General features: G+C 33.4%; 1 protein-coding gene across 5 annotated transcripts in view; it reads right to left on the bottom strand.

The window, feature by feature from the left end:
- The window catches only part of LOC135142820 (protein O-mannosyl-transferase TMTC1-like), a 489367-nt gene that overhangs the window by 79846 nt on the left and 381793 nt on the right, over positions 1-27728 (bottom strand). For all 5 annotated transcript variants that reach the window (XM_064074588.1, XM_064074587.1, XM_064074589.1 and 2 more), the window contains one exon: positions 2198-2271. In XM_064074588.1, coding sequence (XP_063930658.1) covers positions 2198-2271 — 74 coding nt within the window. The remainder of the gene's footprint in view (positions 1-2197; positions 2272-27728) is intronic.

The following is a 27728-nucleotide window of genomic DNA, read 5'->3' as shown; positions in this document are numbered from 1 at the left end:
TAAAGAATCTAAAACTTGAAAAATGAGAAATTGAAAATTCGAGAGATTATGAAACGACAAATTGCAGAATCTAAAAACGAAGAAACAAAGAAAATTAAAAAGCGAAAATTTTGAAAGAAAAAATTGAAAAAATTAAAATTGAAAAACCAAGAAATTATAAAATGGGAATATTGAAAGATCGAATAAGTGAAAAAAAAAAAATAAAAAACCGAAACGAAAATTAAAAAATTGCAAATCCACATATTGAAAAGTTAAAAACTGAAAACTCGAGAAATCCAAATCGGAACATGGCAAAATCTAAAAATTGAAAAATTCGGGAAGTTGAAAAATAGAAAAACTGAAAAACTTGAATTTGGAAAAACAAAAAATTATATAATCGAAGACACTGAACATTTTAAATTTGTAAAAATAAAGAAAATAAAAAATCTAAACGAAGACTTGCAAATCGAAAATTTGAAGAAATGAAACATTAAAGAATATAAAAACTGAAAAATGAGACATTGAAACATCGAAATATTTTAAAACAAACGAAAAATTTCAAAATTGGAATATTTAATCTTGAAAAATCGAAAATTAAAGAATCTAAAAGCTGAAAAATCGAAAAATTAAAAACCGAAAACTTCAAAAATCAAAAAATCAAAAAAAATCACATTGAAAAAAAAAAAATTATAAAATCAGAAGAGCGAAAAACCGAAAAGTTGAAAAAATAAAAATATGTATTGAAGAAATATGAAAAACTGAAAAATCCAAAAATCGAAAAATTAAAAATTGGAAACTTGTGATATTGCAAATCGAAAATATGAAGAACTGAAAAATTAAAAAATCTAAAAATTGAAAAATGAGATATTCAGAATTCGAGAAATCATAGAACGACATATTGCATAATCTAAAAACTGAAGAAACAAAAAAAAATGAAACCAAAAACTCAAGTCGGAAAACTACAAATCCTAAAAATTGAAAAATTCCTGAAGTTGGAAAATTGAAAAACTGAAAAATTTTAACGCCACAAATTTTAAAACGAAAAACTGCAAATAGAAAAACTGAAGAAACAAACAAAAAAATGAAAAACTGAAGTAACGAAAAATTGAAGCGCTTGAATTTGGAAATACAAAAAATTATATAATCGAAACCATTGAACATTTAAAAAATTGTAAGAATAAAGAAAATAAAAAATCTAACGAAAAATTGCAAATCGAAAATTTGAAGAAAGGAAAAATTAAAGAATCCAAAAATTGAAAATGAGAGATTGAAAACTCGAAATATTTTAAAACGAAAAATTTTCAAAATCTAATAATTGAAGAAACAAAAAAATGAAAGGCACAATCGAAAAATTGAAGAAACGAAAAATCGTAAATCGAAAAACTGGAGAATCAAAACAATGAACAATTGAAGAATTGAAAAATTTAACTCAAAAAAGTATTATTTACGCCACTGGTTTTTAATTTGTAGAGGTTATCAGAAAACAAAAATGCCAAAATTTTTTATAGTTTTTCAAAGAAGGGGATTAATTGAAGACGTATACACGTATTTTGTGCAAACGCTTCGGTAATATTTTTTTTGTTACACTTTCGTTAACGTTACTTACATATTTAATTAAAACAATTCCTGTCGTCTTATTCAAGTGCGTGAGGGATACAAATGGGAGCTTTTTCGTTCGAATAAATTTATCATTGCCTAGTTAGCGTCACAATTTCCCCGCACCAATTAAAATAAACAAGTAACCTAGTTTCCACCCCCAGAACAGGTAGGTAGTTTAAATCCCCGGCAAAAAGCAGCCACCGCCTTCATGCATGGCTGTTCGCGCAACAATTGAAAGCGCTAAAACCTCCCAACGAGCTCTATCTTCCCAAGAAGCTGTTCATTGTATCTTCTCCGAACGGCGCCAGTATTTCCCAAGCCGTTTCGATATAATCTTTATGAAGAGCGAACACGTTTCAATAAAGAACTTCGTAGATGCACCGCTGCATTCATCGAACGATAATAATAAAAGCGCTCCCGGAAAGGTACGTCCCTCTTCTGCGCCGCAGCAACAAAACGCAATTTTACTGTGTGCCGTGCCACAATTAAAAAATAAACCAAGAATCTCTCATTCAACAGCAAAATCGGAAAATTCCTCCGAATGTAATAAACATTCTTTTTGTGCGACTCGCCGTCGAAAGAGAGAGACACGTGAGGCAATATAGAGAAGTGTTATTACCCGTGATACGCCAGCAGCGATACCAGGAAGAAGACGCAAGCCAAAACGTCTGCTCTGCCCACTATGCCCGTCACCTGCAACAACAATAACCACTTAACCTAGAATTGAACAAATCTCGAGAGAACTTTGACATTCTTTCGTGCATACCGCTCATGCAGAAACTGAATTTCGATGCGATATTGCGGAGATGAAATTATTGCGGATGTTGTATTGATATTGATGTGTTTTATTGCACACTTCCATAAAATGGAAAAACTTAACGCGGAGTTTGAGCGGGTTATTTATTCTATTTGCGACGGAAATGCAGTTTCTGGCGGAAAATCGAACGGATATAATCGAAGGATAGACCAAAAGTGTCCTGACGCAAAGAATATCGTCATATCATACCTACATATCACTTTTTTTAATTTTTCTAATTAATTTTTTTGAAAATGAAAGTTTCCGCTGTGGAAATAAGTTGAAACTACGACAATTGCGTTTCTCGAATGGGTTTTTATTCCCTAATGTATTAATAAATAACAAATTATAACTTTTCTCTGCTATCGCAGATCAGTCGGGGTTTTTTGTCGTTTTTATTTTTTTACAAGTCTTAAAAAAACTAAATTACAGCAAAAACCATGTCTCGAAATCTACAAAAAAACGGAGTTAAATTACTTGCGATGATTGAAGAGCACAAAAAATCAATTACATTGCAGAACTCATTCACAAACTTCTTGAGAAACGCAGAACAAAGTATCTACTTTGTATTTGAGGCGTCACGGTCTGGTCAACGAAACAAATTAAAAATTTTCTGGTTTTATTTCTAGGGGAATAGATAACTAGAGCCACTGTAATGAATCTCTCATGTTAATTTTTTCAGGAGTTTCAAACTTTTAAAATATAAAAATGCAAGTTTCTTGTTTCAGTGAAGCGATTACTTTGAAACTTTGTAGGTATTTGAAGATTACCAAGAAAATGGTAATTTGACAATCAACAAATTTCTGTGCATTCTTTTCAACAAACTGATTAAGTTAATTTAACTTGGACCTATGATAAAATGATTCTACTTGAGGACTCGTTTAGCGAAAGTTTAGAGAAATAGGTGATCAAAAATTTTGGAAAAAATTGTGTTGGTAATCCAAACTCGTTATGGCCACTGGTTGTCCAACTAATTGCATTTATACTCGACTTCAAATTTATTTGAAAATTGAGCTTTAGGTGAAGTCGACTTAAAAATCACGAAAAAATTTGGAACATACTGTTACGAAAGAAACCCATACGCTACCCCGGTACGACGCCTGTGGGCTGTCGAGAGCTTTCTAGTACGTACGGCAGTGACGTCGGTATTCGAGAAAGACCTCGATCGCAGTAGTACGGGTTTAAATAGAGGCCATGTTCAGGAACGATTATTATTATTCAGCCAGTTGAGTCAAGAGAGTCCAGTCAAGTTGAGTCAAGAGAGTCCAGTTAGTAAGAAATACAATGTTTTTTTTTGTTTTACCTACGCCGATTTTATTCATAGATCAACGTAACAGTACATTTCGCCGAACTGAATCGAAACAAAGCGCGTGTCGTTAATCTCAAACCTGACTAATCTCGCAAATATTTATTTATTTTGCCAAAGACTTATTTGACGCAATTTCGGAAAACCTGGGTGGCCAAAATTTATGAGAGAAATCGTACCTGGGTACAAATGATACGTACATAACGAAAAATAATCCAAAGTTGATACACTGACCTGCTTATTTACTCAAAAATTACATTTACTTAAATATTTGTCCCTCAATACTAAAAGCATTGAGAATCAGATCGATCAGGAAATGTGCTTCTAGAACCAGAAAGCTTCAACGAATGCTTCAAACCGGAATTCTTGGAGTATTTTGGAGTTTTGTATGGTTAAATTTGAGAAAAAGGCTGTTTTTTTTAACTCTCAAATGACATATTCGTCTCCCCATAGTAAACAAATCGAGTATCCGGTCTGAAAATTTGCTCATAAAACCAGAAAGCTTCAAGGAATCGGATACTTCAAACCACAACGTGCATTTTTGTGTCTTTTGAAAGTTATGTCTCGTTAAATTTGAGATAAAGGCTGTGTTTCAACGATCAGAAATATATTCGTCTTTTAATAATAAACGGATCAAGTATTCGGTCTGAAAATTTGCTCATTGAGCTAGAAAGCTTCGAGGAATTGAATGCTTCAAACCGCAATGCGTGTACTTAAGTTTTTCGGAGTTATGTCTCGTCAAAATTTGTTTTTTAACTCTCAAACAACATATTCGTCTCTATACTAAAGGCGTCAAGTATCCGCTTTGAAAATTTGTTCATCGAAAAAGAAAGCTTCAAGAAAATGAATGCGCCAATGAGCAATGAGCATTTTTCTGCCTTTTGGAAGTTATATATCGTTAAATTTGAGAAAAAAGCTCTTTATTAACTCTTAAATTACGCATTTGTGCCTAGAATCTAAACTGATCAAGTATCTGGTTTGGAAATTTGCTCACTGAACTGGAAAGCTTCAAAGCATCGAATTCTTCAACTGGCAATGCGCATTATTGAGTTTTCTGGATTTATGTTTCGTTAAATTTGAGAAACAGTATGTTTTTAACTCACAAAAAAGAAATTGGTCGCTCAATACTAAACGGATCAAGTATCCGGTCTGAAAATTTGGTCATTGAACTAGAGAGCTTCAAGGAATCGGATGCGCCAAACCAAATTGAGCATTTTTGTGTCTTTTGGAAGTAATGTATTGTTAAACTCGAGAAAAAAAGCTCTTTCTTAACTTTCAAATTACACATTTGTTTCTCCATATTAAACGGATTAGGTATCTAGTTTTAAAACTTGCTCATTGAACTAGAAAGCTTCAAGACATCGAATGCTTCAAACCGCAATGCGCATTATTGAGCTTTATGGAGTTATGTCTCGTTAAATTTGAAAAAAAGTCGTCTTGTAACTCTCAAAAGCCAAATTCATTCCTCAATACTAAACGGGTCAAGTATCCGGTCTGAAAATTTGCTTATTGAACTAGAACGCGTCAAGGAATCGAATGCTCCAAACCGCAATGGGCGTTCTTGAGCTTTTCGAAGTTATGTCTCCTTAAAATTTGTTTTTTAACTCTTAAACAAGATATTCGTCTCCATACTAAACGCATCAAGTATCCCATTTGAACAATTGCTCTTCTTCAACGAATCGAATGCTTCAAACTGCATTTTTGTGTCTTTTTGAAGTTATGTATAGTTAAATTTGAGAAAAAAGCTCTTTCTTAACTCTCAAATGACACATTCATCTCTCTATACTAAACGGATCAAGTATTCGATTTGAAAACTTGCTCATCTGACTAGAAAGCTTCAAGCAATCGAAAGCTTCAACCCGCAGTGCGCATTATTGAGCTTTCTGTAGTTATGTCCCGTTAAATTTGAGAAAAAGGCTGATTTTTAACTCCCAAAAACAAGCTCGTCTCTCAATACTAATGGATCAAGTATCTGATCTAAAAATTTTCTCATTGAACTAGAAAGCTTCAAGGAATCGAATGTTTCAAACCGGAATGCACCATGCCTTTGCCTTCTTGAAGTTATGTATAGTTAAATTTGAGAAAAAACTCTTTCCTAACTCTCAAATTATACATTTGTCTCTGCATATTAACCATATCAAGTATCTAGTTTGAAAATTTGCTCATTGAACTTGAAAGCTTCAAACCCCAGTGCGCATTATTGAGCTTTCTAGAGTTATGTCTTGTTAAATTTGAGAAAAGGCTGTTTTTAACTCTCAAAGAACAAATTCTTCTGTCTATACTAATTGGATCAAGTATCCGATCTGAAAATTTGCTCATTGAACTAAAAAGCTTCAAGAAATCGAATGCTTCAAATCTCAATACGCGTTCTTATGCTTCTCGGAGTTATATCTCCTTAAAATTTGTTTTTTAACTCTCAAATAACATATTCATATCCATATTAAACGCGCCAAGTATCCGGTTTGAAAATTTGCTCACGGAATCAGAAAGCTTCAATGAGTCAGATGCGTCAAACCACAATGCGCATTTTTGTGTCTTTTGGAAGTTATGTATTATTAAATTCGAGAAAAAAAGCTCTTTCTTAACTCTCAAATTACACATTTGTCTCTCCATATTAAAGGGATCAAGCATCAGGTTTGAAAATTTGCTCATTGAATTAGAAAGCTTCAAGGCATCGAAGCTTCAAGCCGCAATGCGCATTATTGAGCTTTCTGGAGTTATGTCCCCTTAAATTTCAGAAAAAGGCCGTTGTTTAACTCTCAAAAAACAAATTCGTCTCTAAATACTAAACGAATCAAGTCTCCAGTCTGAAAATTTGCGTATTGATCTATAAAGCTTCAAGGAATCGAATGATTCAAACCGCAATGCGCGATCTTGAGTTTCTCGGAGTTATGTCTCGTTAAAGTTTGTTTTTTAACTCTCAAACAACATATTCGCTTCCATACAAAACGGTTCAAGTATCCAGTTTGAAAATTTGTTCATCGAATCAGAAAGCTTGAAAGCATCGAATCTTTCAAACCCCAGTGCGCATTTCTGCCTTTTGGAAGTTATTAATAATTAAATTTGAGAAAAAATTTCTTTATTAACGCTCAAAGTATACGTTTGTCGCTTCATACTAAATGGATCAAGTGTCTGGTTTGGCAATTTGCTCACTGAACTAGAAAGCTTCAAAACATCGAACGCTTCAAAGAGCAATGCGGATTATTGAGCTTTCTGGAGTTATGTCTCGTTAAATTTGAGATGAAGGCTGTTTTTCAACTATCAAAAAACGTAGTTATTCGTCTTTCAATAATAAACGGATCAAGTATTCGGTCTGAAAATTTTGCTCTTTTGCAGTGCGTGTTATTGAGCTTTTTGGAGTTATGTTTCGTTAAAGTTTGTTTTTTAACTCTCAAAAAACATATTCGTCTCTATACTAAAGGCATCAAGTAACCGCTTTGAAAAAGCTTGAACCAGAAAGCTTCAAGAAATCGAATACATCAACGCGCAATGCGCATTTTTCTGCCTTTTAGAAGTTATATATCATTAAATTTGAGAAAAAAGCTCTTTATTAACTCTTAAAGTATACGTTTGTCTCTCCATACTAAATGGATCAAGTGTCTGGTTTGAAAATTTGCTCACTGAACTAGAAAGCTTCAAGACATCGAATGCTTCAAAGAGCAATGCGGACTATTGAGCTTTCTGGAGTTATGTCTCGTTAAATTTGAGATAAATGCTGTTTTTTAACTATCAAAAAACATACTTATTTGTCTTTCAATAATAAACGGATCAAGTATTCGGTTTGAAAATTTGCTCATTGAACTAGAAAGCTTCAAACCACAGTGCGTGTTCTTGAGCTTTTTGGAGTTATGTCTAGTAAAAGTTTGTTTTTTAACTCTCAAAAAACATATTCGTCTCTATACTAAAGGCATCAAGTAACCGCTTTGAAAATTTGCTCATCGAACCAGAAAGCTTTAAGAAATCGGGCACATCAACGCGCAATGCGCATTTTTCTGCCTTTTGGACGTTATTAATCATTAAATTTGATAAAAAATCTCTTTGCTAACTCTCAAAGTATACGTTTGTCGCTCCATACTAAACGGATCAAGTGTCTGGTTTGGAAAGTTGCTCACTGAACTAGAAAGCTTCAAGACATCGAATGCTTCAAAGAGCAATGCGGATTATTGAGCTTTCTGGAGTTATGTCTCGTTAAATTTGAGATAAAGGCTGTTTTTCAACTATCAAAAAATATATTCGTCTTTCAATAATAATAAACGGATCAAGTATTCGGTCTGAAAATTTGCTCATTGAACTAGAAAGCTTCGAGGAATTGAATGCTTCAAACCGCAATGCGTGTTCTTGAGCTTTTTGGAATTATGTCTCGTTAAAATTTGCTTTTTAACTCTCAAACAACATATTCGTCTCTATACTAAAAGGATCAAGTAACCGCTTTGAAAATTTGCTCATCGAACCAAAAAGCTTCAAGAAATCGGATACATCAATGCGCATTTTTCTGCCTTTTGGAAGTTATTAATCATTAAATTTGAGAAAAAATCTCTTTATTAACTCTCAAAGTATACGTTTGTCGCTGCATACTAAACGGATCAAGTCTCTGGTTTGGAAATTTGCTCACTGAACTAGAAAGCTTCAAAACATCGAATGCTTCAAAGAGCAATGCGGATTATTGAGCTTTCTGGAGTTATGTCTTGTTAAATTTGAGATGAAGGCTGTTTTTTAACTATCAAAAAATGTAGTTATTCGTCTTTCAATAATAAACGGATCAAGCATTCGGTCTGAAAATTTGCTCTTTGAACTAGAAAGCTTCAAACCCCAGTGCGTGTTTTTGAGCTTTTTGGAGTTAAGTCTCGTAAAAGTTTGTTTTTTAACTCTCAAAAAACATATTCGTCTCTATACTAAAGGCATCAAGTAACCGCTTTGAAAATTTGCTCATCGAACTTGAAAGCTTCAAGAAATCGAATACATCAAGGCGCAATGCGCATTTTTCTGCCTTTTGGAAGTTAGATATCATTATATTTGAGAAAAAAATCTCTTTATTAACTCTCAAATTACACATTTGTGTCTACAATCTAAACTGATCAAATATCTGGTTCGGAAATTTGCTCGCTGAACTAGAAAGCTTCAAAGCATCGAATTCATCAACCTGAAATGCACATTATTGAGCTTTCTGGATTTATGTTTCGTTAAATTTCAAAGAGAGAATGTTTTTTAACTCTCAAAAAAAATTCGTCTCTCCATATTAAACGGATCAAGTGTCCGATCTGAAAATTGGATCATTGAACTAGAAAGCTTCAAGAAATCGAATGTTTCAAACCTCAATGCGCGTTCTTGAGCTTTTCGGAGTTATATCTCCTTAAAATTAGTTTTTTAACTCTCAAACAACATATTCGTCTCCATACTAAACGCGTCAAGTATAGCACTTGAAAACTTGCTCATCCAACTAGAAAGCTTCAAGCAATCGAATGCTTCAAATTGCAATGCGCATTTTTGTGCCTTTTTGAAGTTTTGTATAGTTAAATTTGAGAAAAAAGCTCTTTCTTAATTCTCAAATGACACATTTGCCTCTTCGTACACTTTGAATAAGTATTCGGTTCGAAAATTTGTTTATCGAACTAGAAAGCTTCAAGGCATCGAAGCTTCAAACCGCAATGCGCATTATTGAGCTTTCTGGAGTTATGTCTGGTTAAATTTTACAAAATGTCTGTTTTTTAACTCTCAAAAAACAAATTCGTCTCTCTAAATGGATCAAGTATTCGGTCTGAAAATTTGCTCACTGAACTAGAAAGCTTCAAGGAAGCGAAAGATTCAAACCGGAATCCACAATTCCTTTACCTTCTTGAAGTTATGTATAGTTAAATTTGAGACAAAACTCTTTCTTAACTTTGCAATTACACATTTGTCTCTCCATACTAAACGGATCAAGTATCTGGTTTCAAAATTTGCTCATTTTGAACTAGAAAGCTTCAAAGCATCGAATTTTACAACCCGCAATGCGCATTATTGAGCTTTATGGATTTATGTTTCGTTAAATTTTGAGAAAGAGGATGTTTTTTAACTCCCAAAAAAGAAATTCGTCTCTCGATATTCGTATATTTGGTCATTGAACTAGAAAGCTTCAAGAAATCGAATGTTTCAAACCTCAATGTGCGTTCTTGAGTTTCTCAGAGTTATATCTCCTTAAAATTAGTTTTTTAACTCTCAAACAACATATTCGTCTCCATACTAAACGCATCAAGTATCCCACTTGAAAACTTGCTTATCGAACCAGAAGCTCTTTCTTAACTCTCAAATGACGCATTCGTCTCTCCATAGTAAACGGATCAAGTATTCGATTTGAAAATTTGTTTATCGAACTAGAAAGCTTCAAGGCATCGAAGCTTCAAACCGCAATGCGCATTATTGAGCTTTCTGGAGTTATGTCTGGTTAAATTTTACAAAAAGGTTGTTTTTTAACTCACGAAAAACAAATTTGTCTCTCAATCCTAAACGGATCAAGTATCCGATCGGAAAATTTGCTCATTAAACTAGAAAGCTTCCAAGAATCGAATGCTTCAAATTGCAATTCACGCTCTTAAGCTTTTCGGAGTTATGTGTTATTAAAGTTTGTCTTTTAACTCTCAAACAACATATTCGTGTCCATACTAAACGGATCAAGTATCCGTTTTGGAAGTTACGTATGGTTAAATTTGAGAAAAGGCGTTTTTTTTTTAACTCTCAAGTGACACCTTCTAGATTCGTCTCTCCGTACTGAACACTCGATCCGTTTAACGAAGCCAATATTTACTTCTAACCACAATGGGGATTCTTGTACAGAGGAATCGAGAAAAATGTCAAAAACTTCATACAGATATTGAACATCGGACTTTGTTCGAAAAAATAAATTTTTGTTAGCGACTTCAGTTCGCGCAATACTGGGAAAATTCAGGTTTTCCGGGGAGTGACAGATCTGCATTTCGGCGATTCTAGAAAAATGGCAAACATTTTTAGACATCGAAATCAACAAAAATAATTCAACTTGGAAATGGTCCTCGCATTTTAAATCCGCCGGGTTTTTTTTAATAGCAATGTCGATTTTTCGCTTCTAATTTATCGGACGAGTTAATCCAGCCCGTCGGTCGTTTCCTTACCTAAGAGTCCGTTAAACTACCCTTCGTCTACAAGTGCACTCCACACAACATTGTCATTATTCAGCAATCATAACGTTCCGCCTCCCACTTTTTAATTTATCGTCGCGCCAAGAAATATGGACTTGTTTGTCGCAATTCCTAATACTTCGCGATTCCAATTTTATAGGTACGTCGGCATCGGAGAAATATTTCCTCGGAAAAATGCAGTTGCAATCCTCACTACAATAAAACGCCCGCTTCCAGATTTATTCCACAATATGAGTAAGCGAGAACGCGATTCATCAAAAATTTATTTCAGCCACTTTATATTAAAGTTAACAAAGTAAACAATTTTGATTGAATGTGAGCCACACGTTGCAAAAAGCTCTCCGAATGGAGCTTTTTAGAGAGTCGGTATTGTCAATTCAGTACGACGTCTTCGAAAATGTACCCCGAATACACAAAAGAATAAAAAATGAATCTGTTTAGCGTGCGCGACGGAATAACGCAATAATAATAATAATACGTCTACGGGTAAACAAATTTCGTGTCTTTGCGGAGTTTTAACGAGACGGGAACGTGATGGAAGCGCGCGTTTTGTCTTTAATTCTTTGAATTAATTCGTGCGGGATAAAATTATGACCGCATTACATAAGTAATTAGCTCGTTCTGTTACGTCGCATTCATACCGACACAAAACAATCCGAATATTAAATTGCACATTCCTGTTTCCACTAATTACTGAAATTAATAAAGCGCTTAATCTTGTTTGAAGTTAGCCTGGCACGTGTGCGCGAAAATGCGCCACCGACCATTATATCAAACGCGAATTGCGAAAATCGGAAATTCTAATTACCGAAACTAAATATTTCTAGTGAAGATCTTGAAACCTCAAACACCAACTGAAATGTTAGTGCATACAAAAATACCGTTCGAGTTTAAGATCGCTTCTGGCACGTATTTTGTACGCATCATGTTCGGGATTGGGATTTTACGGCCTTCAACAACGGACATAAAATTTTATATTAACATATTTTTAATCTACGGCCGTAAAGCAGCTCGAATTAGTTTGCTTTCGTCGTAAAAAACGTAACATTGTCGCCCAAACTGTGCAAATATGGACACACGCGAATTATCTTCCTAGAATCTCCCGAGATCCCGAAATATACTTCCCGCTTTAGCGCGGCCAATATATTCAAATGACGGGGTTGTAAAATGATGTACTTTACATTCAATCTAGCGAAAAAAGAATCTTGAAATTTGCTACTCCGGCGAATAAAATATCGGCCGATGGATTTTTGAAATTCTCGCGGCGCTTAAAAAATAAACGGGTCGGAGTAATTTCTCGTTGCGCCGGCTATAAATTATTTTAAAAACATCTGTTGATGCGACGTGTGGACATCTAGAGGCTATAAAATCAAATTGCTGGCAGAAAGCCTATCAGCTTTATAGAGCCTTTTATAACGTATGTTATTTTTCGAACATTACGTCATTCCGAGTTTCAGATCCCAAACGACAATATAAGGGATATTCGAAAAGGAAATTTTCTGAAAACTATCTTTTTATGACTGTACTTCCACGGAGAAAGGAATATTGACGTATATCTCGTTATTTCAAGATGTTACACGTCTTTATCAGGCATCTGCGAAGCGTTTTCGGCCCGAAATGGACGCACTTCAGCGCACGACACCATCGAAATAATGAAAACGACCGCGACCGACGTTAAGCTTTGTTTTGCGCACAATTTTTCGCATGGGAACGCTTGTCTTACGAATTAGCAAATTTGCTTACTAAATTAACCCGTTATGAAAAAATTTCCTACACTTTTGGTATAAACACAACTTAAAAATATCGTTAATGTAATTCGAAGATAATTAAATTGCTAAATTTTACAATTTTTTTAAATTATTTTACGTTGAAACGTAAACATTACGCAGAAGGTACGTTTAAAACGTAAAATACAGTGGATTCCGGAATTACGAATTCTGTATGATTGACTCATCAGAGTCCAGCTCAAATCTCTGGACCTAGAAACCACAAATTCTAGGGGTAACTTCCCTTTACGACGACGTAAGCACCCATTACGAAGAAATTTCCTAGATTTATCTCTTAAGGGGGTGAAAATGGATGAACTGTGTTTTTGCAAAACTCGGGGACTTAGAAACGGGAAATTTTAGGGTTGGTTGGCCCTTACGACGTAGTTATTCTCTAGGAAAGGGGTTTATCAAATTCAGCCCTCAGATGGATGACAAGGGGTGAAATGCGTTTTTACAATTCTTCACAAACGTTACGACTGGTCTATTTGGTTTGCATTTATAGAAGTTAAATTATTTAAGAGTAAATCTTTATTTTGTTTGAAAGGGGATGAAAAGGGTAGGATTTTTTAACTTTCAAAAAGTTGCTTTGGAAGTGTTTTTTAATAATAAGTAAAGCTGTTGGCATGGGATTGCCAATAACATAAAAATAGTTCATTTTTTTGGCTTATTAAACATTAGTATATGTTTTGATTTGTTTAGATTTGGCTTACTAATATCAATTAAGTTTTTAAAGTTTTCAGGATTTTGGCATTCAAATTTCAAATATGTATTAATTTTAATAATAAAAATTGGTCGAAATTTATTTTTAGTGTAATAGAAAAAAAGAAGGTCAAACCTTCATAAAAAAAGACAGTTGGGAGCCCTGACAAGATTTAATATTCTTAAAAAAACACACATTTGGGGTCCCCGAGAAGGTTTTATATTTTTGAAAAAGACTGGGGTTCCCCGAGAAGGTTTTACATCTTTAAAAAAGACAGTTGGAACCCCCGAGAAGGTTTTATTTACATTTATAAAAAAGTCATTTGGGGCCCCCGAGAAGGTTTCACATTTTTGAAAAAGGCAGTTGGGACCTCTGAGAAGGTTTTACATTTTTTAAAATGACATTTGGGATTCCCAAGAAGGTTTTACATTTTCGAAAAAGACAGTTGGAACCCCCGAGAACGTTTCACATTATTAAAAAAAAAAAACAGTCGGGACCCCGAGAAGGTTTTACATTTTCGAAATAGACAGTTGAGACCTCTGACAAGGTTTTACATTCTTAAAAAAACATTTGGCGCCCGGGAGAAGGTTTTACATTTTTGAAAAAGACAATTGGGACTCCCGAGAAGGTTTTGACATTCTTAAAAAAACATTTGGCGCCCTCGAGAAGGTTTTACATTTTTAAAAACCTTAATTGGGACCCCCGAGAAGGTTTTACATTTTCGAATAAGACAGTTGGGACCTCTGAGAAGGTTTTCCATTATTAAAAAAACATTTGGCGTCCGGGAGAAAGTTTTACATTTTTGAAAAAGATAGTTGGGTTCCCCGAGAAGGTTTTACATTTTTAAAAACGGTAATTGGGACCCCCGAGGAGGTTTTACATTGTCGAAATAGACAGTTGGGACCCCCGACAAGGTTTTACATTCTTAAAAAAACATTTGGCGCCCGGGAGAAAGTTTTACATTCTTAAAAAAACATTTGGCGCTCGGGAGAAAATTTTACATTTTTGAAAAAGACAGTTGGGTTCCCCGAGAAGGTTTTACATTTTTAAAAAAGACAATTGGGACCCCCGAGGAGGTTTTATTGTCGAAATAGACAGTTGGGACCTCTGAGAAGGTTTTACATTTTTAAAAAAACATTTGGCGTCCAGGAGGAAGTTTTACATTTTTGAAAAAGACAGTTGGGTTCCCCGAGAAGGTTTTACATTTTTAAAAACGGTAATTGAGACGCCTTAGAAGGTTTTACATTGTCGAAATAGACAGTTGGGACCTCTGAGAAGGTTTTACATTCTTAAAAAAACATTTGGCGCCCGGGAGAAGGTTTTACATTTTTGAAAAAGACAATTGGGACTCCCGAGAAGGTTTTGACATTCTTAAAAAAACATTTGGCGCCTTCGAGAAGGTTTTACATTTTTAAAAACGGTAATTGGGACCCCCGAGAATGTTTTACATTTTCGAAAAAGACAGTTGGGACTTCTGAGAAGGTTTTACATTCTTAAAAAAACATTTGGCGCCCGGGAGAAAGTTTTACATTTTTGAAAAAGACAATTGGGACCCCCGAGAAGGTTTTACATTTTCGAAGAAGATAGTTGGGACCTCTGAGAAGGTTTTATATCCTTAAAAAAACATTTGGCGTCCGGGAGAAAGTTTTACATATTTAAAAAAGACAACTGGGACCCCCGAGAAGGTTTCACGGCCTTAAAAAGACATTTGGCGCCCCCGAGAAAGTTTTACATTTTTGAAAATGACTGTTGGGTTCCCCGAGAAGCTTTTACATTTTTAAAAAGGCAGTTGGGATCCCCGAGAAGGTTTTATTTACATTTATAAAAAAGTTATTTGGGGCTCCCGAGAAAGTTTTAGATTTTTGAAAAAGATAGTTGGGACCTCTGAGAACGTTTTACATTTTTTAAAATGGTAATTGAGACTCCCGAGAAGGTTTTACATTTTCGAAAAGACAGTTGGGACCCCTGAGAAGGTTTCACATTCTTAAAAAAATACGTTTGGCGTTCTCGAGAAGGTTTTACATTTTTGAAAATGAGTTTTGGGTGCCCCGAGAAGGTTTTACATTTTTAAAAAAGACAGTTGGGGCCCCCGAGAAAGTTTCACATTCTTAAAAGGCATTTGGCGCCCCCGAGAAAGTTTTACATTTTTGAAAAAGATAGTTGGGACTCCCGAGAAGGTTTCACATTAATAAAAAAGACAGTTGGGACCTCCGAGAAGGTTTCACATTATTAAAAAAGACATTTGGCGCCTCCGAGAAGGTTTTACATTTTTGAAAATGACTGTTGGGTTCCTGGAGAAGGTTTTAATTTTTTAAATAAGACAGTTGGGACCCCCGAGAAGGTTTTATTTACATTTATAAAAAAGTTATTTGGGGCGCCCGAGAATGTTTTACATTTTTGAAAAAGACAGTTGGGACCTCTGAGAAGGTTTTACATTTTTTAAAATGACAATTGAGACTCCCGAGAAGGTTTTACATTTTCGAAAAAGACAGTTGGGACCCCTGAGAAGGCTTCACATTCTTAAAAAAATACGTTTGGCGCTCCCGAGAAGGTTTTACATTTTTGAAAATGAGTATTGGGTTCCCCGAGAAGGTTTTACATTTTTAAAAAGACAGTTGGGACACCCGTGAAGGTTTCACATTCTTAAAAGACATTTCGCGCCCCCGAGAAGGTTTCACATTTTTGAAGAAGTCAATTGGGACCCCTGAGAAGATTTCACATTATTAAAAAAGATATTTGGAGCCCCCGAGAAAGTTTTACATTTTTGAAAAAGACAGTTGGGACCCCCGAGAAAGCTTCACATTCTTAAAAGACATTTGGCGCCCCCGAGAAGGTTTGACATTTTTGAAAAAGACAGTTGGGACCCCCGAGAAGATTTCACAATATTAGAAAAGACAGTTGGGACCTCCGAGAAGGTTTCACATTATTAAGAAAGATATTTAGGGCCCCCGAGAAAGTTTTACATTTTTGAAAAAGACAGTTGGGACCCCCGAGAAGGTTTTACATTCTTAAAAGACATTTGGCGCCCCCGAGAAGGTTTCACATTTTTGAAAAAGACAGTTGGGACCCCCGAGAAGATTTCACATTATTAAAAAAGACAGTTGGGACCTCCGAGAAGGTTTCACATTATTAAAAAAGATATTTGGGGCCCCCGAGAAGGTTTTACGTTTTTGAAAAAGACAGTTGGGACCCCCGTGAAGGTTTCACATTCTTAAAAGACATTTCGCGCCCCCGAGAAGGTTTCACATTTTTGAAAAAGACAGTTGGGACCCCCGAGAAGATTTAACATTATTAGAAATGACAGTTGGGACCTCCGAGAAGGTTTCACATTATTAAAAAAGATATTAGGGGCCCCCGAGAAAGTTTTACATTTTTGAAAAAGACAGTTGGGACCTCTGAGAAGGTTTTACATTTTTTACTATGAAAATTGAGACTCCCGAGAAGGTTTTACATTTTCGAAAAAGACAGTTGGGACCCCCGAGAAGGTTTCACATTCTTAAGACATTTGGCGCCCCCGAGAAGGTTTCACATTTTTGAAAAAGACAGTTGGGACCCTCGTGAAGGTTTCACATTACTAAAAAAGACAGTTGGGACCTCCGAGAAGGTTTCACATTATTAAAAAAGATATTTGGGGCCCCCGATAAGGTTTTACATTTTTGAAAAAGACAGTCGGAACTCCCAAGAAGGTTTCACATTCTACAAAAAAGCGTTTAGCGCTCCCGAGAAGGTTTTACATTTTTAAGGTAAACAGTTGGGACCCCCGGGAAAATTTCATACTCTTAAAAATACATTAGAAAGTTAGCTTACGCTCTGGAAGTAAAAATTGTTACTACAGTTTTGTGACTATTACAGGATTCCTCGTGAGAAGAATAACATCTTTAATTAATATTGAATTTTAAATAAAAGGATCAGATCAACTCACTTCGGGTCAGATCAGATCAGGTAGAGTCGGTTCATATTTTGTTCAAGTCAGATCAGTTGATTCTGGTCCAGTTTAGGTCAGGTTCGGCCAGGCTACGCCAATCCAAGTCAGATTAAAATTTAAGGGTGAAGTCAGATCAGCCAATTCCAGTCGAGTTCAAGTCAGGTCAGACTATGTAACCCCAAGTCTAAGTAAATAAAATTATTGAATTTTTTAAACTATGCTTTCAGACAATTGAAAACAAAAAAATCAGTTTTGTCGTTTCAGAATTTTATTTTTAGTTTGAGTTTTACCCTTTAATGTAGCTCATTAAATTTTAATTGACATTGTAACACAAGCACGTTTCATATCGGTTAAATTTGTCTTAAAAAAAAACACGTTATTTCGCGTACTGTATTAAATTAAAATTGAAATATTTTTAAAGTTCTCAGTAAATATTGTTTTTGTAATTTAGCTGTATCTCAAAAAACGAGAACACTGCATTAGTTATACGAAATAATGAAAACCGCCTCCACAATTTTACAAAAATATTTATCATAATTAGTGTTAAAAAAGACAAAACAAACCACCTTATTTTAATTAAATTGTGCTTAAACATTTGAAAAATCTAAACAGAAAATACATATTTAATGTATATAATCAACGCAAATGAAATTCCTTTTTTTGAAAGAAAAACCTTTTGAGTTATTAATTTTCACATGAAATTTTATTCGGAAGTGTTTGTTTTGTGAAATAATTTGTTCGTTTGTTAGTTTCCCGACGCAGGAATAAAAATTCCCAGATTTTTTTTCAGTAGCTCACTAATTAAATCAAGGTCTATTATTGTCAAATAATTTCCTTAATATGTCAACAATGCATTCATTATTTGAATAATTGATATTTAGCTTAATAATTTAAAAGTATCGGCAAGTTTTCAGTTAAATTATGCACGGTCTAGTACCCGTCTTTAATCTTTAATTACCCACCTCAGTACTTTAACTTCTCTATCCTGTAATCGCTTTCCTAACTGAAACACTCAACAACAAAGTTTTTGATTTCAAAAAAAACCACGCTTATTACGTAAACATTAACGCTTAATCCGCAATTTCGATCGTCATTCGTCGATATTCCAAGCGCACTCGCCGTTAAATAACACCCTGGTAAAGTTTTAAAAATTTGCGAGGACGTTCCTTCTCTCCTTTCGGCTGTCGGGAAGCGTAAAGGGAGCTCCATTATCGTCACTGGGAGTGGCCTCAGGATTTAGTCATGAGCGTCTGGGTGCGTAACATATTGAGAATTGAGTATGCATATAAGTGGTTCAGATATCGGCCCTTTGAGGTTGAGGTACAGATATATCTTGCCCCTGCTCTAAGCAACATTCTATACAGCCACTCATGTTAGATTTATAGCGCATAAAGCCGCAACATTGAAAGCTCTGCTGACTGCAATATCCCGGTATATTGTGTGTTGGCTCAAACCGAACTCTGCTCGCCCTCCTCGCGAACTTAAATAAGTTACAAGCACGCTGCAAGGGTGTATTATGCCGCAGATAAGAGCACATTTTGATGCGAAATATCGGACTTGTTTTTGCTTTTTGCCGGCCGTCGGAAGGAGCGTTTTTGCTTTGTAACGTTTGGCTCGGATTAGGCGAAAAGCGCGGATTTTTTATTTCTGGGGGGTAAAAAGACGCATTTTTGTTGCAATTTAATAGGGATGGGTTGTACGTGGTAAGCGGTTTTATCTCATTAGCCGATTCCCGCGGACTCTTTCAGACGTATCGATTTTGTTGAGTGCTTTTGTTTGTAGATAACGTTCTGGAGAAGCGGTTTTCTAATTTTTTCGATATCTGACGATTCGTCTGTCACATTATGCGCTACGTAGGCAGAACGCGTTCTTCAGCTGGTTGTTAATATCATAATGAAAAGCTGTTTCTTGCACAATGCGAAGTGCTGAACCTGACAGCGCTATGTATATTCTGAAACGTATATTTATGTGAATTTCTGAAAGGATTTAATTAAATTTTAAAGCGGTTTTGTAGGGAGAGATTAAAAAGATGACAGCGTTTTCATAAAAATTGGATTTTGTTCATTAAAAATTTGCGGCTAATTTAAAATTACATTTAAACTGACGGTTAGGTAACATATTTAAATAACACAGAGGGTTTAAACGCGTCTGAATTTTTCACGCGGGAAGCTTTTAAGTTTAGACTTTACTAATTGAAACCAGACGTGTCAATATCCAATGGCGTGACGTCAGAAACACCCACTCGAAGCTATTCGGGGACTAGTGGTTTGCAATAATTGGACTCGGCACAGACTCCATTTTTCTCCGATCTTCACTGTTTTTGCTCAAACCTTGTTCACTTATCATTTTTACGGAATATTTATAACAAAAAAATTGGCCAAAGGTTATTTCGACAGAACTTCCTTCGTCTCTAATAAATCCCGCTTCTTTGAGAAATTATATTTTGCGATATTTGTTTTCTGATAACATCTATAAAATAAAAATTTGTGGTGTAAATAATACACTCGCAGTTTTCTTGACTTCAATTTTTCCATTCCTCAATTTTTCAGTTTTTCAATTTTCCAACTTTTGAATTTTTCTTCTTTTATAATTTTTTGTTTTTCTAGTTTAAATTTTTTCAATTTTTCGTTTTTTCAGTTTTCGTTTCCTCAATTTTTCGATTTGCAATTTTTAAATTTTTGGTTTTTCTGCTTCTTCAATTTTTCGTTTCGGTTTTTTATTTTCTTGATTGTTCCAATTTATCGATTTTCAAATTTCGATTTTTCAGTTTGTAGATTTTTAATTTTTCGCTTTTCGAATTTAAAATTTTTCAGTTTCTCGATTTTTCAATTTTTGATCTGCAATTTTTCGATTTAAAATTTTGGAGTTTTTCAATTTTTCGATTATTAAATTTTTCAATTCTTTAAATTTTCGATTTATAACTTTTGGTTTCTGTTTTTATTTTCTTCATTTTTACAATTTTTGGATTTTTAAATGTTCGAATTTTATAAACTTTTGTTTTTCCAGTTTCAATTTTTCGTTTCTTCAGTTTTTCGTTTCTTCAAATCGAGAAGTCGAAAACTCGATTAATCGACTAACGGAGAAATTGAAAATTTTGAACCGCTAAAAAGTGAAGAATCAAAAAATTGAAAAATTTAAGAATCGGAAAACCGGAAACTCGTAAAACTGAAAATCGGAAAATTGAGGAATGGATAAATAAAAATTGGAGAAAATTTGTCCTTTTTGTCCTTTTCGTCCCTTTTGTTCTTTTTATACTTTTTATTTTTTTATCATTTTTATCCTGATCTGACCTGAACTGATCAATTGACTGACTGACAGATCGACCGACCGCCCGACCTTTTAGTTCTTTTTGTCCTTTTTATCCTTTTTATCCATTATGTCCTTTGTGTCCTTTTTGTCCTTTTCGTGGTTTTCGTCTTTTTTGTCCTTTTAATTCTTTTTATCCTTTCCAGTATCAATTTTTCGTTTTTTCAAATCGAAAAGTCGAATAATCGATTAATGGATTAATGGAGAAATTGAAAATATTGAACCGTTAAAAAGTGAAGAATCAAAAAATCGAAAAATTTAAGAATCGGAAAACCGGAAAATCGTAGAACTGAAAATCGGAAAATTGAGGAATGGAAAAATAAAAATTGGGGAAACCCATTCTTTTGTCCATTTTGTCCTTTTGGTCCTTTTCGACCTTTTCGTCTTTTTGTACTTTTTGTCCTTTTTATCCTGACCTGACTTGACCTGATCTGAACTGACCGACTGAACAGACTGAGTGATTGTCTGAATGACGAACTGATTGACTGATTGTCTGAATGAACGACTGATTGACTTGACTGACTGACTGACTGACTGAGTGACTGACTGACTGACCGACCTTTTAGTCTTTTTTGTCCTTTTTATCCTTTTTGTCCTTTTGGTCCTTTTCGTCTTTTTCGTCCTTTTCGTGGTTCGTCTTTTTTGTCCTTTTAATTCTTTTTATCCTTTCAATCCTTTTCATCCTTTTCACCTTTTTCGTCCTTTTCACCCTTTTCGTCCTTTTCGCCCGTATTATCCTTTTTGTCCCTTTTAATCCTTTTTATGATTTTTATCCTTTTTAACATTTTCGTCCTTTTCCTCCATTTCATCTTTTTCGTCATTTCGTCCTTTTCGTCCTTCGCATTTTATAATCTTTTGTTTTTCCAGTTTCAATTTTTCGCTGCCTCAAATCGAAAAGTCGAAAAATCGATTAATCGAAAGGAGAATTTGAAAATTTTCAACCGCCAAAAAGTGAAGAATCAAAAAATCGAAAAATTTAAGAATCGGAAAACCGGAAAATCGTAGAACTGAAAATCGGAAAATTGAGGAATGGAAAAATAAAAATTGGAGAAACCCAAAATTTGTCCTTTTTGTCTATTTTGTCCTTTTGGTCCTTTTCGACCTTTTCGTCTTTTTGTACTTTTTGTCCTTTTTATCCTGACCTGACTTGACCTGATCTGAACTGACCGACTGAACAGACTGACTGATTGTCTGAATGAACGACTGATTGACTGACTGACTGACTAAGTGAGTGACTGACTGACTGACAGACCGACCGACCTTTTAGTCCTTTTGTCCTTTGCATCCTTTTTATCCTTTTTGTCCTTTTGGTCCTTTCCGTCTTTTTCGTCCTTTTTGTCTTCTTCGTCCTTTTCGTGGTTCGTCCTTTTTGTCCTTTTGGCCCCTTTCGTCCAATTCGTCTTTTTCGTCCTTTTCGTCCTTTTTCGTCCTTATTCCTCATTTTCATCCTTTTCGTCCTTCGTCCTTTTCGTTATTTTTCGTCCTTTTCGTCTTTTTATTCCTTTTTGTCCTCTTCGTCGTTTTGGTCCTTTTCGTCCTTTTGGACCTTTTCGTCCTATTTGTCTTTTTCGTCCTTTTTCGTCCTTATTCCTCATTTTCGTCATTTTCGTCCTTTCTCGTCCTTCGTCTTTTTCATCCTTTTCGTCCTTTTTCGTCCTTTTCCCTCTTCTTCGTCCTTTTCGTCCCCTTTATCCTTTTCACCCTTTTCGTCCTTTTTTCGCCCGTTTTATCCTTTTTGTCCCTATTTTATCCTTTTTTAACAATTTCGTCCTTTTCGTCCTTGTTGTCCTCTTCGTCTTTTTCGTGGTTTTCGTCTTTATCGTCCTTTTGGCCCTTTTCGTCCTATTCGTCTTTTTCGTTCTTTTCGTCCTTTTAATCCTCTTTATTCTTTTTATCCTTTCTATCCTTTTTAACATTTTCGTCCTTTTCGTCTTTTTCTTTATTTCGTCCTTTTCGTCCTTCGAATTTTAAAATCTTTTGTTTTTCTAGTATCAATTTTTCGTTTTTTCAAATCGAAAAGTCGAATAATCGATTAATGGATTAATGGAGAAATTGAAAATATTGAACCGTTAAAAAGTGAAGAATCAAAAAATCTAAAAATTTAAGAATCGGAAAACCGGAAAATCGTAGAACTGAAAATCGGAAAATTGAGGAATGGAAAAATAAAAATCGGAGAAACCCAAAATTTAAAAAAATCGAGAAATTAAGAGAACGGAAAATTGAAAAATACAAATACTGATTGAAAAATTGAAAGGTCGAATAACTGAAAAATCGAAAAATTGAAAAATCAAGCAGTCGAGATGTCATGCAATAGAACAATTGAGAAGTCAAAAAATCTAAAAATCGAAAAATCTACAAGTCAAAAAGTCACACATTCGAAAATTGCAAAATTTAAAGACAAATCGAAATGTTGCAAAAGTACAAAAATTGAAATCGCAAAAAATCGAATTGGAAATTTTTCGATTTAAAATTTTTTCAATCTTTCGATTATTTAATTTTTCATTTCTTCAGATTTCCGATTTACAACTTTTGGTTTCTGTTTTTATTTTCTTCATTTTCACAATTTTTCGGTTTTTAAACTTTATAATTTTTTGTTTTTCCAGTTTCAATTTTTTCAGTTTTTCGTTTCTCCAATTTTTTGATTTGCATTTTAAAAATTTTTCGATTTTCAGAACTTCCAAATTTTGGATGTTTCAATTTTGACTTTGTCATTTTTAAATTTGTAATTTTTAAAGATTTTCTAATTTTTAGATTACCCAATTTTTCATTTCTTCAATTTTTCGATTTGTAATTTTTAGTTTCGGTTCTTTATTTTCTTGATTGTTCCAATTTTTTGGTTCTTCAATGTTCTAATTTAAAATTTTTCAATTTTTGGATTTTCGATTTGCAATGTTTCAATTTCCAACTTTCGACTGTTCAATTAGTAATTTCTTGATTTTTCAATTTTTGTTTCTGCAATTTTTGATTTGCAATTTTTCTAGTTTTCATTCATTTATAATTTTTAAAACCTTTTCCATTTTACGATTTTGGAATATTTCGATTTTTGAATTATTGGTTTTTGAAACTTTTTCATTTATTCGATTTTTTAATTTTTCGACGTTTCAGTGTTACAGTTTTTCGTTTTTTAACAATTTTGACGATTCTCTATAATTTTTCGATTTTACAATTTTTTAGTTTCTCGATTCTTTGTTTTACAAAGTTTCGATTTTTCGTTTCTTCAGTTTTTCGAGTTGCAATTTTTGGATTTTGCAATTTTTTTCTTTTTTTTTTAGTTTTTCGATTTTTCAATTTTTCGGTAAAAAAAAAATGCAAAATTGTAAAAATTAGAAAACGAAAAAGTCTAAAATGAAAACTTTGAAATATCTAAAAATTAGAAATCAAGGACTTGAAACATTTAAGAAATGTAAAATTGAAAAATTCAAAAATTAAATTTGAGAAACTTAAAAATGGAAAAAGTGCAGAATCGGAAAAACGAAATATTGTCAAATCGAAATATTGAAAATTAAAGATATCGGAAAATCGGATAATTGAGAAATCTAAACATTCCAAACTTGAATAATTTTACGAACTGCGAAAATCAAGGAATTGAAAAATTAATAAAATGAAAATTAAAAAATCAGGAATATGAAAAACTAAAATGAGGAACTTGAAAAATTCAGGAAACGAAATTTTGAAAAATTGAAAAAAAAATTGAGAAATTGAAAATTCAAAAAGGAAAAATTGTAACACCGAAATATCGCAAAATTGAAAAATTGCAAATAGAATTATTGAAGAAACGAAAAACTGAAAGATTTGGAAGTCGAGAAATTAAAAATTGAAAAAATTAAAGTTGGTCGAAGGAAAATAAATCCAGACGTTTCGAAAAATTTTGATAAACACTTTTTTTTTTGGTTGGCGTGTCACCATGTACATGATAGTTCTAATATACATGCAAAATTTGACAAAAATCGGTCCGATAGTTTCGAACATTATCTGTGTAATAAAAATCCGGACAGACGGCAGGCAGACAGACAGACGGAAACGGGAGACCAATTTCTCGGCACTCTAAGGGTCATGAAAAGCTTCTTGGATTATTTTCCGGAAAACTAGGGCTCAAACCGAAAAGTGGCAGACCCGCTGTTAATGTTATTCAAACGCTTTTTCTCCTTCTTCCCCCCTTCTATCGCAATCTTTGTTTAGGAGATGTTTACACAATCATTAAACCCGCTGCTTTATGGAATCTCTTCACTCACTCGCGAATAAATTCTGTTTGCTTTTGATTAATTGTTTGTTGATTTTCTATTAATATGTCCGTCCTTTGAATAAACACATGAAAGCACAGATTTCTCTGGTCTGTTTAACAACCCGCCCGAACTCAATACCCCATCTAACGGACGAAACTTTGCGTTCACGCTCACCACATTTGTATAATTCCTTTAGGGGATGCTTCACATCAAAACAAACAGTCTGCAAAACAAATCAAGCAACCGTTTTTTGCACCCACACACTTAAAGAGCTTAATGCCGGCTAATAAACCTGCCAAAAATGTTTCGGTTAAATATGGTGCGGCGTTTTCCTTTTTATTAGCGCAGGAAGCGACTTACATCAAAGACATGGCTGAGGTTTTAAAGAGAACGTTAACGCTAATTCGAATTTATTTGCAATCGTTAGACGCAAGACTGTGGAAAATATTCGGCGTTTCATTACGTTAATGTGTTTATTAATTACGTTATTTACAACGGACTAATTTTTTTTTCAATTCGCATTTACTTATTCGGTGTATAATTCTCGTTCTTGCTCTAAAGCAAACTGCGCAGGAAAAGTTATATAATAATTAAATAATTTATAATTCGTACTTACGTCAACAGACATTTTAAATTATGTTTAAGTTGAAACTTTCTTCGAGCGAGGGTTAAAAACATTAAAATTTTTTGCTTTTAGTTTTTTCAAAATTTTTCGCTACTGCTTTATAATTTTTTTTTTCGAACTTCGTTTCCGCACCTCAGGGTGTACTTATTAAGACTGTTGGTCCAAAAACTTACAGCTGTGAGAATAAATTACTGCCACTGCGTTTAGAAACTGGGAATAGGGTTGCCATTTACGACTTGAGAACTTTAGCTTTGGTTTTGATGTTACACTTTGTTTTAATATGTTTATATGGCTATGCTTTGTCGTTATTCACAATATTACAATTTCTAGTTTCCTGGCTGTTCGTAGAAATTGCTCTAATTCCAACCAGCCAAGTTTAGTAAGCAATTTTGTATCGTTTTACTACTTTAATGTATAAGTAATCCACGCCGATTTTAGTTAGCGTTTCTGCTAGCAAAACTAAGTACTTTTCAACGGGATTTTCTCGCTTCAATTTGTTTGATGTTTTAGAATTATCTTAAGAATTATACATTCAGGTCAATTATTTTTAAAACAATAAACTTAATTTAAAAACTCAACCATAAGTTTTGGTCTAAACTAGACCTTACTAATTAAATTTTCACCATTTTCGACTTAAAAATGGTGGAGGCGCCGGGCTAATGACTAGAAAAACCTAAAACAAAAAATAAACTACTCGTTATTAATTATTTTTTTTTACAAAAAAGACGTCTCTCAAGCTTTTTTAAACTATAAATGGAGGAGACGCCGGGATAATAATTCCCAAAACTGAAATGTTGGAGAATTGAAAAACCGAAAGCTTGAAAAATTGACAATTCGAAAAACGACATATTTTAAAAATTGAAAAATCCAGATGTCGAGAAAGCGAAATTAAAATTTACCTTGAGAATTTGAAACATGAAAAGGTCGAGAAGTCGAACAACCGGAAAATTGAGAAACTGAAATATAAAATTATAAATTGAAAAATGGGAAAATTGAAAATTTAAAAATCGATTAATCCAAAAATCAAAAAAATTGAAAACTGGAAATTGGACAACTGAAAAATCAAAATTTTTAAATATTGGAAAATCAAACTCGACCAAAGTCGAGAAATCGAAAAATTAAAGGAATCTAAAAATTGAAAAATCGAGAAATTGAGAAAACAAAAATTAAAAATTGAAAAATTAAAAATCGAAAAATTGAAGAATTGAAAAACTCAAAAATCGAGAAATGGGAAAATAAAAAAATTTAAAAATCTAGAAGTCGAATAGTTACAAAATTTCAAAACTGCAAAATCGAAGAAAAATGCTAAAAACTGAATGAAGTAAAAATGGAGAAGTCGAAAATAAAAAATTTTAAAAATCGAGAATTGGGAAAATCCAAAAAAAAAAAAAATTAAAAATCGAAAAGTTAAAAATTTGAGAAATCGATTAACGGAGAAATTGAAAATTTAGAAACGTCAATAAGTGAAGATTTAAAAAATCGAAAAATTTAAGAGTCGAAAACTTAAAGAATTGTAAAATTGAAAAATCGTAAAACTAAAAACCGGAAAATTGAGAAATGGCAAAATAAAAAATGGAGAAACCCTAAATTTTAAAAAATCGAGAAATTAAGGAATCAAAAAGTTGAAAAATACAAAAATTCAAGTGCTGGGAAATTTAGTAATCGAAAAATTCAAACGTGGAATAATTGAAAAATCGAGAAACTGAAAAATCAAAACTTAAAAACTAAAAAATAAAAATCGAGAAATTGAAGAATTGTAAACCGAAACATCGATCAATTGAAAAATCCAAAAGTCAAAAAATCGAGAAATGGGATAATAAAAATATCGAAAAATTTAGAACTCGAAAAGTCAAATAATCGAGAAATCCAAATATTGAAACGAAAAATCGAAGAATCGAAATGTTGCAAAATTCCAAGACTGGAATATCAAAAAATTGATAATCGATAAATCGAAAAATTGAAAAACTGAAAAACTGAAGAAAAATCGAAGAATTGAAAAACTGGAAAATCGAGATTTCGAAAAGTCAAAAATCAAAAATTTTAAAAATCGAGAATTGGAAAAATCCAAAAATCAAAAAATCTAAAAGTCGAAAGTTAAGAAATCGGGAAATCAAAAAGTCGAAAAATCCATTAGTTGATTAACGGGGAAATTGAAAATTTAGAAGTGCCAAAAGTTGAACAATTAAAAAATCGACAAATTTGAAAATCGAAAGCTTAAAGAATCGAAAAATTAAGAAATTGAAAAATAGAAAATAGTGAAAACCAAAATTAAAAAAAAAATCGGGAAAGCGAGGAATCGAAAAATTGAGAAATATAAAATTGAAAAATCAAAAATTGAAAAATTAAAAG

This window comes from Zophobas morio, unplaced genomic scaffold (genome assembly GCF_036711695.1).
Source record: "Zophobas morio isolate AGI-343-1 ecotype UQ-CSIRO unplaced genomic scaffold, CSIRO_AGI_Zmor_V1 ptg000054l, whole genome shotgun sequence".
Lineage (NCBI taxonomy): Eukaryota > Metazoa > Arthropoda > Insecta > Coleoptera > Tenebrionidae > Zophobas > Zophobas morio.
Note: the sequence above shows the minus strand (reverse complement) of the source record. Positions and strands in the feature narration are given on the sequence as shown.